The sequence below is a fragment of the Diabrotica undecimpunctata genome, chromosome 5 (genome assembly GCF_040954645.1).
Source record: "Diabrotica undecimpunctata isolate CICGRU chromosome 5, icDiaUnde3, whole genome shotgun sequence".
Classification (NCBI taxonomy): Eukaryota; Metazoa; Arthropoda; class Insecta; order Coleoptera; family Chrysomelidae; genus Diabrotica; species Diabrotica undecimpunctata.
Window position 1 is genome coordinate 139,792,653 of NC_092807.1, and position 14,389 is coordinate 139,807,041.

General features: G+C 36.0%; 1 protein-coding gene across 1 annotated transcript; it reads right to left on the reverse strand.

Annotated features, from left to right (window-relative positions):
• Positions 1–1,511: 1,511 nt before the first annotated feature.
• LOC140441871 (perlucin-like) lies at positions 1,512–14,389 on the reverse strand. Its single transcript, XM_072532827.1, has 4 exons — positions 14,237–14,389; positions 7,647–7,735; positions 7,447–7,555; positions 1,512–1,846 (listed from the first exon to the last, which is right to left on the reverse strand). The coding sequence occupies exons 1-4, from the start codon at positions 14,343–14,345 to the stop codon at positions 1,545–1,547; spliced, it is 609 nt and encodes a 202-aa protein (XP_072388928.1). The 5' UTR covers positions 14,346–14,389; the 3' UTR covers positions 1,512–1,544.

Below are 14,389 nucleotides of genomic sequence, written 5' to 3' on the forward strand. Positions count from 1 at the left end.
AATACCTAGTATTTCCGATGTTTATATCAGACATATTAGAGATATAAACGTGCAAACGTATAAGACGTACATATTTTACCTCTTGATTGAACGTGCTACTTGACAAATGTTCATAGTGAAAGTAAATTTTGATTGGTATAATTTAAACACATCGGTAATAACGTATGGTCCTAAAGTTTTGGGAAAAATTCCAAAAGCATATAACTCTGATCACAATAATCTTATATTTTTATTAAATTATTCAACAATTTAACTTAACTATCCTTATTATAATTATAAATCAAAATTCAAATAACAGACAAGAGACCATTATTTTCAATTTGCCTAATAATTCCCCTGACACGTTGCATCATCCTTTGGACGACCTCGGCGTCAATTTCTCTAATCTTTGTATATATGCGGCGTCTTAACTATTCCTGATTTTGTGCTTCCCATCCGTTATTATAGACTTTCCGACTTAATATTGCCCAGAACTCTTCAATTGGACGAGCCTGAGGTAGGTTGGGGGGATTCTCTGCTTTCGCTACAAAGGTAATGTTGTTAGTTTCGTACCAGTCCCTTGTGATCCTCGCGTAATGACATGAAGCAAGATCTGGCCAAAACACTATTTGATCATTTGCATGATGTGTGTTCACAAACTGAAGCAATTTAGAGAGACATCTTTGAATATAAATATTTGCGTTTAAGGCTTCGCCTCGAACAACACCAATGTAGGGCTGTGAGATAAAGCCAGCCTCAGAAATTGCACACCATACCAAAATTTTGTCCTCAAATTTTTTCTTACTTTTTTATTTCATCAGGTACATTTTCGTAATCGTTCGTGTAAAACCCATCGTTATCCTTCATCTCAGAGTTGGACAAAGTAAAATATTTTTCATCGTCCATCACGATCAACTTGTTGACGAAATGCACTCGCCTTAACGCGCGGCAACATCTCGGAATTATCTCTAATTGATCCTCTGTGTATTTTGGAGCTTTCCTTCTTTTCCGGTAGATAATATTGTTACCCGATAGGGTCCAGTATACTGTAGTCTTTCCAACATGAAATCTTCTGGCCAGTTTTCGCTGTGAGACCCCAATTTTGTTCTTAGCTGCTTCAATCAGTCTTGCCTCTCTTATATGTTTCAAAATCCGCGGTCGGCCACTTTTACGCAAGTTAACACATGGTATTTTTTCTTCACATTCTCTGATTGTGCGATAAATTGTCGATTTGCTTATGTTTTGATCTCGATAAATATTAATATTATCTCGTTTCGACATTCGCCCAACCATATTATAAACACCTCGACGAATATCAATTTTATAAAACATTTTGCAGAGCACAAACCAAAATATTCTGCTTTGTTTATTAAATGTCAATAACTGATAACATTTCAATTCCATGGCCTTCTTTGTTAAATGCATTTTGCTTCTCAATCAGACCAGGTGAAATTTTTCCCAAAACTTTAGGACCATACGTTAAATATTGTATTTGTAAAGTTTATGGCCTGGAAAGATAATCATACTAGGACTAAAACGAAAACATCTTATTTATTATTAATATATTACAGTATAGGAACCGAATTAGTACTATTGCAAGCTGCATTAACGTATTCAGCAACCGGTTTAATAATTTCTGCTTCACAAAGTGCATGTAAGCCGCTGTCATGTTCATTCCTATCGTTCCAGCGAATACCGGCTAACCAGTTATATCTCACTTCTATACAGTTTTCCTTTTTTCCTGCGTTGTCTGGTTGATGGGGATACCAGTTGTAGTAGTTGACTGGACTTCCTTTACCCATCCATACCCATCTGTTCTGTAGTTTGGTTCCTGAAGTCCAAAACCAATATTCAGGTCCATTACCAACTGAAAATAAAAACAAAAATATACGATACACAGCGGCAGCGTCCACCCTGGGAAACAAGGAAAAGGCGAGAAGAGGAACATGATTCGATGACGAGTGCAGACAAGCAATATAGGAAAGAAATGAAGCACACCAAATGTATATAACAAGAAGAACACGAGAAAGACGAACATCATTTGAAGTCGCAAAACGGAAAGCAGACAAGATATGTAGAAATAAAAAAAGAGCCTATGAAAATGGACAAATAGAAAAAATGGAAGAAAATTTCAAAAACAACGAAATTAGAGGGGCTTACGAATACCTAAAAAAAATAAAAAGTGGGTATAAACCTCAAACAAGTCTATGTAAAGATGAAAGTGGGCAAATAATCAGTGACCAATAGAAAGTCACAGAAACGTGGAAGCATTATTTCCAGACCCTAGTTGGTACACAAGTTGACATGAAAGACGAAATAATTCTACACAAACTACGTAGAAGAGAACGAAGTAGAATCTCCAACCATAGAGGAAGTTCTCGAAGCTATTAAGGCCCAGAAAAACAATAAATCCCCGGTAGTTGACGAAATACCAGCAGAATTGTATAAGGTAGGTGGCGACCACCTAGCAAGTCACATCCACGCGCTCACCAAAGACATATGGCAAAGTAGTGTAAGCTCCTCACGTATAATATAAACCAGCGGCTCCAACCACTAGCAGAAAATATTATTGGAGAGTATCCGACGGGAAAGATCTTGAGTAAATCATGGGAGGTAAATCATCGAAGGTAGGAGGGGAGCCGGCCGCAAACAATTATCCTGGTTAAGGAATATTAAAGAATGGACAGGAATACACAATACAGGCGAGCTGTGTCACGCCGCCAAGAACAGAATTCTAGTAATGAGATAGTCGCCTACGCACTTTGGTGTATGGCATGTTAAGAAGAAGAAATCATGGGAACATGACATTGATGTTCACAACGTGTTTGTAGATTTCAAACAGGCATACGACTCAGTCAAAAGGAACAAACCACACAAGCTAATTAGACTCATTAAAGCCACAATGGATGAAACTCAGGCATGTGTACAAATACAAAACCACCGGACAGACTTTTTCAAAATTTCGCAGGGATTAAAGCAGGGAGATGGCCCCAACTTTGTTTAACCTGGCACTGGAGTATGCGGTTAGGCAAATGCAAACTGGACGAGGAAACCTACTGATCAACCGAACGGTTCAACTGGCTGCTTATGCCGATGTTAGTAATATTATGAGTACATCAACAGGTGCACAGAAACATACGCAGAGCTAAAAACGCAAACAAAAATGCTAGGTCTGGAAATTAACACAGAAAAAACAAAAATAATGATACAGACGAGAAGAAATATAGTCCACCAAAACATTATACATGAAGATGACATTGAAACGGTTGGAAAGTTTACATAATAAGATATTTTAAATACGGAAGAAAATAACGCAGGCAGACAGAGCTTATTTTGCCCTCTCCCATATATTTAGGTCTAAAAATGTCCACCGAAATACAAAGATGACAATCTATAAAACCTTAATTCGACCAATAGCATGCTATGGCAGTGAAGCATGGGTCATGAAAGAAACATCCAAAACCAAACTCGATACATTCGAAAGGAAAGTACTAAGGAGAATACTAGGACCTGTGAGGGAAAACGGAATCTTCAGAAGTCGATACAACAACGAGCTTTATCAACTTTATAAGGAAGCACCACTGTCAGACTTCATTAGAATATAAAGATTGCAATGGGCCGGACATGTGATAAGAATGGAAGAGGATCTATCTATACAGCCCTTGCCGTCCAATTTTGGACATAGGCTTCCTCTTCCTTCTTCCACGTCTCTCTATTGTAGGCAGTTTGTATCCACTTCGGGCCTGCGTGTTTCTTCAAGTCATCTGACCATCTCATTTGTTTCCTTCCTCTTTTTCGTTTGTAACTATATGGTCTCCAGTGTATAATCATCTTATTCCATCTGTCGTCTTTCTGTCTTATGGTATGTCCAGCGACCTTCCACTTAAGTTTTGCTATCTGCGTTAATACATCGGTCACTTTTGTTTTGTTGCGGATCCAAGTATTTCTTTTCTTGTCTGATAGCCTGATGTTCAGCATTTGCCTTTCCATGGCTCTTTGGGTCTTTGCTATTTTTTCCATGTTTTTCTTTGTAAACGTTCAAGTTTGAGAACCGTAGGTGAGAACAGAAAGTATACATTGGTTGGAGACTGTTGTTTTTAAATATTGGGGGTATTTTCTATTTTTTAGTATATAGGAAAGTTTTCCGAAGGATACCCAAGCCAACCGTATCCTTCTCTTTATTTTTCCGGTCTGATTTTCTTTATTTAATTTAACTAGTTGTCCCAAATATACATATTCTTTTACTTGTTCTATAGTTGTTTGTGCAATTGTAATTATTAATTCTTCTGGTTGGTTGGTCATAATTTTCGTTTTATTATAATTCATTTGTAGACCTATTTTTGTTAATTCGCGATTTAATTCATCCATCATTATTTTGCAATTCTTCCCTTTTATCTGTTATTAATACAATGTCGTCTGCATATCTCAAGTGATTCAAGTATTGGCCATTTATGATATGGAAGAGGATAGGCTACCAAAAAGAGCACTGAATGCTAGAATGCAGGGAAAGAGACCGGTTGGAAAGCCAAGAAAGCGCTGGAAAGACACAGTCAACAGCGACGCACCAGCCCTTTTAGGAGTCCGTGTATGGAGAAGTTCAGCCACAGACAAGCAAGGGTGGAGGCAACAAATAAAGGAGGCCAAGGCCTAATTTGGGCTGTAGTGCCGGAGAAGAAGAAGAAGTTCCGAATACGGCTGTTTTACAATCTACTACTTTAAGGCTGGTCAACCCTGCCCTGCACTATGGTAAAGTACCAAAATTGTAGCAACTGACACATGTTTTAATGGTTTTTTATAGGCCAGTAAAATTTAACGTTTACCCTTTAAAAAAAAATATTTTTGTTCCAACAAAAGGAGAAAATTTAATTATTATTCAACAAACAAATTAGTGAATTATTGCAGAATATGTTTAATCTCTTAAAAATTGACAAAAACCTTCTTCTGCCTATTTCGGCCTATTTTTAAACTGTTCAAATGTTTTGGCAAAGATTTGGGTTCTAGGGAAAATTTAACGTTGTCAGCGTGTATGATTCAACTTAAAGTTAGCTATAATGTTGTAGTTTATATCTCTCTCTAACGGTAGATACTGTTTGAGATCAACATTATTTGTGTCCCAGATTAAGGCGATGTGACTGAAAACAACGCCATTGTTCGGGTTTCGTAAGTCGGTTTCATAAGCGCACCGACAGGGGTTTCATAAAGCACAGAACAGAATTGTTTGTAACGTTATTAGTGGAAGGAGCTTTTACGATTACTTTTTATGAATTGTGAGTAATTTGGTGACAAATAATAAATATGACTGACAGTAGTAATAGTGAACCGTGTATCAAAAAGAAACGTCACAATTTAACATGCGAAGAAAAAACTATGATCGGAAATGTGTTTGAAGGACTTCAAGCCAGAGAAAAAAATATGAATGTAAGGGATGTAGGTACATTATGTAGTATTTTGACAAAAGTTTCAGAAGCTAGTGTGTACAGAATAATTAAAACAGACGATGAAACAAACTATTATAATGCTTTGAAGGTCGAGACAAGAGGAAGAAAACAAATACAATTGACAGGTCATTCGTCGTGCAGAACATGAATTTTATTTCAAAAACGAATTACCAACTATAAAAAAAATTGCTTTTTCTCTTCAATTTAATGAAAATATTCCAAAAATGTCGAGACTTGCTTTGTTACGTACTTTACGTGAAATGAACTTTAGGTATTTAAAGAGAAAGAGGAATAGTACCCTTATTGAAAAAGAAGAAATCATTCTATGGTGCAGAAAGTATCTGAAACAAATAGTAGAATTTCGAAGAGACGGAAAAAATATATTATACAGATGAACCAGGCTTAAATGAAGGACATACTGTGACAAAAATATCGCAGGATTTAAATGTGAAAAGCAAACGGCAAGCTTTCCTAACTGGTTTGTCGACAGGTTTAAAAGCCCCATCCGGAAATTACAACGCCTTATTATTAACCATATTGGTAGCGACTATTAAAAAAGTTTTGAAAATCGAGTTACTAAACTTAGCACGGTGTCATTAAGATAAATATATTAAATATGTATGTATTAAAAATGGCGTGAGAATGAGTCATATTTGTAGTACGATTGCCGCCATACCATTGTGGGTTAAACCCGATAGAACGTATGTGGGTTCAACTAATAATGAAGTAGCAAGGAACAATGTTATTTTCAAATTCAATTATGTAAAAAATCTGCTTAATAGTATCTTCAGCAATGTGTCCTACAGTCGTAAATAAAATGTATTGAGCATCTAGTGAAAGAAGAGCAGAATATGTGGAACCTTGATAACTTTATTGAAATTACCATGGAACCAGTAGTTGTGGATCTAGGCGAAAATACTACTGATGAATCTAAATATGACATAGATGGCTCAGATTAGATTATGTATAAGGTTTCGTATACTGTTTCGTACCAAGAATTGTTTAAGTACTTAAGTTTCAGTTTTACCTATGTTAAAAGTTGCTAGACGACCCTTTTTCTAACTCTCTGCCATTAAATGTCATTTGACAATAGGAATTAAATTTAATCCTTGATCAGTCATAAGTTTATTAATTTAAATGGATAAAGGGCTTTTTCTAAAAAATATGTTTAAACAAGGACTAGTTTTCTTCATTTAAGGCATCTATAAAAAAAGAAACTAATTTTTATGACAATAAATTCGTTCTAAAATCCTGATTATTTTTTTAATAAAAACCGCACGCCTTTGACTCGTCGATTTCCTTTACCCTCAAAACCGCAAAGGTCTACATTGTAAAGATGAGTCAGTTTCTACAATTTTGGTACTGTGCTGTAGCTACTCTTCATCTTTTATGATTAATTTTTTTTGGAGGACACAATGTTCGGTCCTTTATTACATTAAATACATACATGTCCGTCTTATCCTACAACCTAGACCGAAATATTGATAAACACTCTTTACGGAGACACCCGACACCCACTTAAGACGCAGAGAAAATGATGTTGGAATGGCTTATCACTGAACTACCATAAGTGAGGCTGTAATAGGAGATAGGTTGTGATACTATGATGCATGAGGAGAGAGGAATCCGCAGCATTGTTATTCCCAAGAAAGTCAACCGTGATGCCTCGAATGTTATTACGTAGTCCCGGTGATGATTAGCGCTATCTTAAGCGCGAAAAGTTTGAACAGGTCTCAAACAGCTTTTAATCAGACGAGCTATTGTACCCCCACCAAAAGGAAGTTGTATAATTACTTAGGGGCAAGATTGGAACTTTATTGGCCAAAATCAATACTTTTTAAGATAAATTCAAATATTAGGCTAGATCTTGTTCTTCTCCCCTTACAGTACTAAAAATAGTGATGCCTACAAAAAATGTCTACCTCTCTCATTCTTGCCCAAGTTCTAGATGTTATTCAGTAGTAAAACCACAGGTACGAATAATTTTTGAATTTAGACTTGTGTTGTGAGTCAAATTCACTATACTTACAGTATTCCTTCATCTTATGATAAAGAAAGTCATTTTCTTCCCGTGTTTCAATACTGACGAGGTCCATGTTAAGAGATTTACAATGTAGCATTGCCTCTAACCAGCAACCCTAAAAAATAAGAAAACTAATACTCACCAGTCCAGAAATAAATGTTTGCATTTTAAAAGTTTTGCAAAGTTTTTTTTTATATGTAACTCACCTGAAAAGTATGTCCAATATAGTATACACTGTTACCAAAAGTTATCAAATTTGGAATTGAAGGATTTGTGTTCTGTACCAATTTAATACCTGAAATATACAATAGTAGTCATTAAGTCTACTATTATCTATCTATAAAACTACTAAAATATTCTATTATCTCTACAGGCTGGTCACATCCGCTATTTACATCTTAAAAGAAGAACTCTTCTTCTTTTTCCTCACTGTAACAAATTCCGCTTGTTCTATATTATTTGGAAATAAGAATTTAACCCAGATCTATATTCGTTTTCATCAACGAAAATAAAATAAAATAACGGAACGTTCTCTCAAGCTTTCCTTACAGGGAGCACCACCCTATATTCATTTACTATCACGTGCACTAAAACTTTAGTATTTTCAAAGACACCAATAAACGTATAGGTGTATGCCAAGGGTCAAGTAATAGAACAGGTAAATTCCATAAAATATTTGGGAGCAAATATCAATAGTCAGTATAATCCAAAAAAAAAAGAAATCCTATCAAGAATCGAACAAGCAAGGAAAACATTCATGAGCATTAAAACATTTTTTACAAGATCAGACCTTAGTCTACAGCTTAGAATCCGAATGATCAGATGTTACGTTTTTTCTGTCTTATACACACTTTACACTACATGATTTATCATGTGATTTGTCATATGATTTGGTCATGAAGTGAAATTTACATGTTTACACTGTATGATTTGTCATAAGCATTGTCATGCGGCTCGTCATAGCTTATCACAGGATAATAGGACGGTACCTATTCCGCATGATAAAATCATGATTTTCGGTAATAATACGACTAACACCAACATATTTAAATATCGCGCCTTATTCTCATGTCAATTTAGCAACATTCCCTTACCAAAAGACAACATTCTTTATTTATTTAATTGATTGTTTGTTGCATTTATATTGAACCTATTATCTAATGTGTGCTATTGTGTCGTATTTTTCTTTTATTATTGATTTAGTTTGTTTTATTCTTAGTTTAGTGCTTTATAGTCTTCTTAATCATAATTTTAGTTTAGTTTCTTTATTAATTATTTTTAATTTGGTATAATATCAACACTAAATTTGATATACCCTGTCCACGATTTCTTCGTAAGAGCCACCTGTAAGCCCAAAGGCGCCTGATCTTTTTCTTCTTACTGCTGTACGCTGTACGCAGTTGTTGCAGACGTATTATTATTAAAATTCGGGAAGCCAATGCAATCAAAGATTTATTTTCCATTATAATGGTTTCAAAATCTAATAGTTGTTACTTATACTGTGTCTAATATCTCTATGACCATAAACAAAAAGAAAAATCAATAAAACCTCACTCATTGTCACTCATATCATAAGTCATAACTTATCATGCAGTGCAAACACGATTTTTTAAAACATCATAGAAACGAAGAATCATAACAAATCTCGTATGATATTGTCATGTGATAAAATCATGTAGTGTAAAGTCTACATTACTGTATGGCTGTGAAAGTTGGACAATGGACTCTGAAATTGAAAAAAGAATAGATGCCTTTGACATGTATATATACAGACGAATGTTGAGGATTCCATGGGTACAAAGAGTTACTAATGTTGAGGTACTTCGTCGCATGTGTAAACAAAAAGAATTACTAAGAATAATCAAAGAGAGGAAAATGCAATACTTGGGTCATGTGCTGAGAGGCGAAAGATATGAATTACTTCAAGTTATACTGGAAGGAAAAGTACAGCGCAAAAGATCAGTAGGAAGACGCCAGAACTCGTGACTGAAAGACCTGAGGAGATGGTTCGACCGCTCATCCGCAGAGATCTTTCGCGCAGCAGTTTCCAAAACTACAATTGCCATTTGGATCGCCAACCTTCGAAAGGAGACGGCGCAATGAGAAGAAGATCACGTGCACGTCTAAGATAAAATCTGCAAAAAGCCAACTGGGCCGCTTCTTCAAAAGACTTAGAGAAGAGAATGTCTAGGCCGGGGCCCTGATTCTAATTGAGATTCGACTCAAAACATATCGAAATTAATATGGCGACATCGAAATGCGACTTTGCGAACCTTGTGGATTTCAGCTGAACTAACCAAACGACGTCACTAATTTTCGATTTATCGAAATTAATTTCAACTTCAAGAAAGTGGTTGAAATTTCATTTCGAGTCGAAATTAATCTGACATGACTGGCTGGACTGGGAGAAGTGAACTTAGGTTCAGTTTAGATAGGCGGTGTTGTGTTTTGATTCTTGCAAGGAAAACTGAGGCAAAAAGTATTAATATGGCTGTGTTTTACGGACATTTGCTGGTTTTGGAGGAATTAGAGAGGATAGATGTCCGACGCTCACAACGGAGGATAAGAAGAATGTTAAGGGATACTCAAAATCCTTTTTCACTAAGTGATGTTCAATTTAGGCAGCAATTCCGGCTTAATAAACAAGCTGCAAATTATTTGATAAGGGTATTAGAACCATATTTGGAAGAGGGTGTTTATGCCTCTAGGATACCCAAAAAGTTTAGGGCAAGTATATTACTAAGCTGCGGTAAATTTAAAAATATATTAGAATATAACCTCTAAGTCAAATCTTAGTGGTTATATTAACCTTTGTGGTTATAACTTAGGGATCTCCCACATCGCCTTTTTTCTTTCCTTGCCATCTTTTTTTCAATTCAAAATATAATTGCGAATGTCCACTATTTATGATTTAACAACTCAAACAAGAAAAAAAAAAGACGTTCACGTAACGTAAACAAAACAAACATTCAACAAGCGTAGTGCAGCGTGCAGCCAATAAACAAGAGGGCCAACCCAAATTTTCAGCAGTGTCAAAATGATAAAGTAAATATCCCCAGTTTTAACTACAATCGAAATGAATGAGAATCGCTAGCGATTGCGACTGTCATGGCTTAGTCGCTTTTAAATTTCGACATCGAAATGAAATATAATCAGGGCCCGGATCTCCGTAAAGCTGTACACTGAGAAGTTTGTCGGTGCTGTTATAAACACAGCGAAGAAGCATATATCCACAGGGGATATCGAAAAGAATATATTACCGGATGGAGTAATACCAGCACAATCTCTGTCAGAAGTTCCTTAAAAACGAAAATCAGGAGATTTCCCATGGAATAATTGACAATGCGTGTCGTGAAAAATGGTCTGAAACTGTGGAATCCCGCAATTAAAAATATCTAGAAGACAAGTGTGCCCCTTTCTCCACAAATTGGGAACCTAAACCTCAAACGACAACTATCATACCAAACTCTGCAGCTTCACACATTGTCCCAATGTTACGGTAACAAAGTTTGCCAGAGTTTATTATACCACAGAATAGTTCGTCACTTACTTAAAAGAATCCTCATATAATCCGCCTCAACCGCAACTGTACCGACCAAGTCCATACTTACAACATATTTTGAAGTTGTGTTTCAATGAAAACTAAAAACTTCTGTCGTCTTCATAGATCTATCGAAGGTCTACGACACTATCTAGAGACAAGATCTTCTCTACTGGCTTCGGAACAAAATCCCATGGTTAAGAAGCATCTTTCATAAAGATAACACGCTCTCTTAGGGAAAGTTCCACGTGATTATGGAAAATTATATCCCATACCATTCCATGGCACCAATGGTAATATGAAAATGTGACAAGCAGACAACCGAGTAGTAGCTTCTTCTTCTTAGAGTGCCATCTCCCTAAGGAAGTTGGCAATCATAATGGTTATTTTTAGCAGTAACTACCCAATACCAAAATTAAAAAACCGAACAAATCCTTGATAGATATTTTCGAAAATGGAGACTGCAACCAAATGCAAATAAGATGGAACATGGTGTCTTTATTTGAATAAAAATATGGCTAGAAAAGAACTCTATGTGGTAGTCTAAAACCAACGTCCTATATACAATAGATTGTTGAATATCTGGGTGTCATATTGACAATTACAGAACTTCTAACACAACTTGCTGCTAACTTGGAACCAGAAACTATGTGGCACTACTTGGGATTTTCAAACGAGATCTTAAAAATATTTGAACTTTGAACAAAAGAACCTCTGGTCTTTTCAACAGCTAAATACGCTCCTAACAAGATTGAAGTACAACTAAACAATACCATGCGAATTACTATCCATACCATTAGATCTAACCTTCTTCTTCTTCATTAAGTGCCGTCTCCCGATCGGAGGTTGGATATCATCATCACTATCTTTACTCTATCTACTGCTGCTCTGAAGAGTTCTATAGAACTGCATTTAAACCAGTCCCTTAAATTCTTTAACCATGACACTCTTCTTCTTCCTATACTCCTTCCTCTTCTTATCTTTCCCTGTATTATCAGCCTTAGCAGTTCATATAGCTGTCCTCTCATTATGTGTCCCAGATATTGTAACTTTCTTATTTTTATTGTGTTTATTATTTCGCATTCTTTGCCCATTTCTCGCAATACTTCCGTGTTAGTTTTCTTCTGTGTCCATGCTATTCTAAGCATCCTCCTGTAACATCACATTTCAAAGGACTGCAACTTATTTATGTGTTCTTGCTTTAATGTCTAGCTTTCAAGCCCATATTGCAGTATCGAAAACACGTAGCATCTGAGTGCTCTTACTCTCAGTTCTAATCTAAGGTCTTTGTTGCAGAGAATTGATTTCATTTTTACAAACGCATTTCTTGCTATTTCTATCGTTGCTCTTATTTCGGTTGTTTGATCATTATTGTCTGAAATCCAGGTTCCTAAGTATTTGTATTTATCAACCCTTTCTATCGGTACATTTCCCAAATGTACGTTTGTTGGTATATTTGTTTTCTTTGTTATTATCATGTATTTGGTCTTATTTATATTCATTTTTAGTCCATATTTTTCACAGAAACTGTTTGTTTTGTTTATCAGTAATTGGAGTTGTTCAGCAGAGCTTGCCATAATTACGGTGTCATCTGCATATCTTATGTTGTTAATAGATCTTCCGTTAATTATTATTCCTTCACTTTGAGATAGTAATGCTTCTTCAAAAATGGCTTCACTATATACATTAAATAGTAATGGGGACATAATACATCCCTGCCTAACTCCTCTCCTGATTTTAATTTCTGGACTGGGTTCGTTATCTATTACGATTTGTGCTCTTTGATTCCAAGTAGAGGTTTGTGATTATTCGTAAATCCCTATGGTCTATTAGATGGATCTAACCTAACTTACTCATTTCCTGCAGAAGTCATATCCCTTTAACAGACCGGTATGTGAAGCAACTAGCTACTTCCAACTGCCGGTATATGAAGGCCTAAGAACCCTTGAGCGGCAAAACTTTGGGCCCAGATATCCACCATCTAGAAACAGCCAAACAACTGACTAGGACAAAGTTCGATGTTGTCACTTCTTGGCAGACGGACTGGACGCAGAAATCATCTTCATTAGTCCAGAATCCACCTTGTCTTACACAAAAATTACCCGGTTTTCAAATAGCCAAGAAAGTCTCAATAGAATTCGCACAGGCCATGGCAAGTGCGGGTAGCGGGTAGACAATTTTCTACAATAACAGGTAGATAATAGTTTCAGTGAAGCGACTCTGCTCACGCGAGGTATACTTTGCTCTTAATTTCGTACTAAGAAAAATCATGTCTAATCCCTTTATCCTTCCAAAATCCAGTTACCCTGGATTTTTAAATTCTTATCCCTCCCTGATGAAGGGCAGCAGCGATCGTCAGTACCAGCTGAAGGTGTAGAGGAAATAGTCCAGGATCGGTTTGGAACTGAACTACCACAAGCATGACTGGAGCAGTTTGAGTAGTTGTGGTACTGCGATGCAGAAAACAAAGGGAAATCACTGCACTATATATATTCTTAAGAGAATTTTTCCCTTACTCTCGGCGCCATCTCGATTCCGGGTCGCATGGTGTGAAATGTGCTACCGGCTGCCAACGTGTGAGTGATCTCAAACCTAAACTAAATTTAAGGAAGCGTCAAAGAATTGGAACATGGAATGTTAAGGCATTGATCCAAAACCCTAGATACTACAAATAATTAAAAAAGAAATAGCAAACCACAATCTTTTGGTATTAAGGCTCACTGGAGAGGTAAAGATCATTTTAAAACAACTGCTGGCAACACTGTCTAATATTCATGTCCAGATAATATACAAGCACAAATGGAGTCGCAATTATTGTACTCTCCAAACTGAACGACTGCTTAATTGAATATGATACTATAAATAACAGAATAATATCCATTAAAATGCGAATATCCACCAATTCTCTACACCTTATACAGATACACGCTCCTACAACAGCTGTACAAGATGAAGACATTGGCTGCAGACCGTAACGAATGGAAAAGATTGCTGAGGGAGGCCAGGGCTCGAATTGTAGAGCCATAAGATGGATGGACATTGTGTTATATATGCATTCAATTTGCAATTGAATAAGTTTTCTCCACAGCTCATTGGATTGAATACATTGATCGAATAGGTCTTCGATTTTGTTATAAAATTCACAAACAAAAGTTACTGAAACAATACACATACAAAGGTAAATCCATGTAAGACTATCCAGTATCAAACAATTTATATTATTTCAATTTTAAATAAAACTTATGTATTTCTTACTTGGTAAATTGCTGACATTTCCTTCAACGGCATTTTCCTTCCATATCAATACGGACAAAAACAAAATTACTGAAATTTTATTAGTCATTTTATTTGACTGACACAACATAAAACTATGTACAAACAACTTGGACGTTCCTTTATAAAGCACTT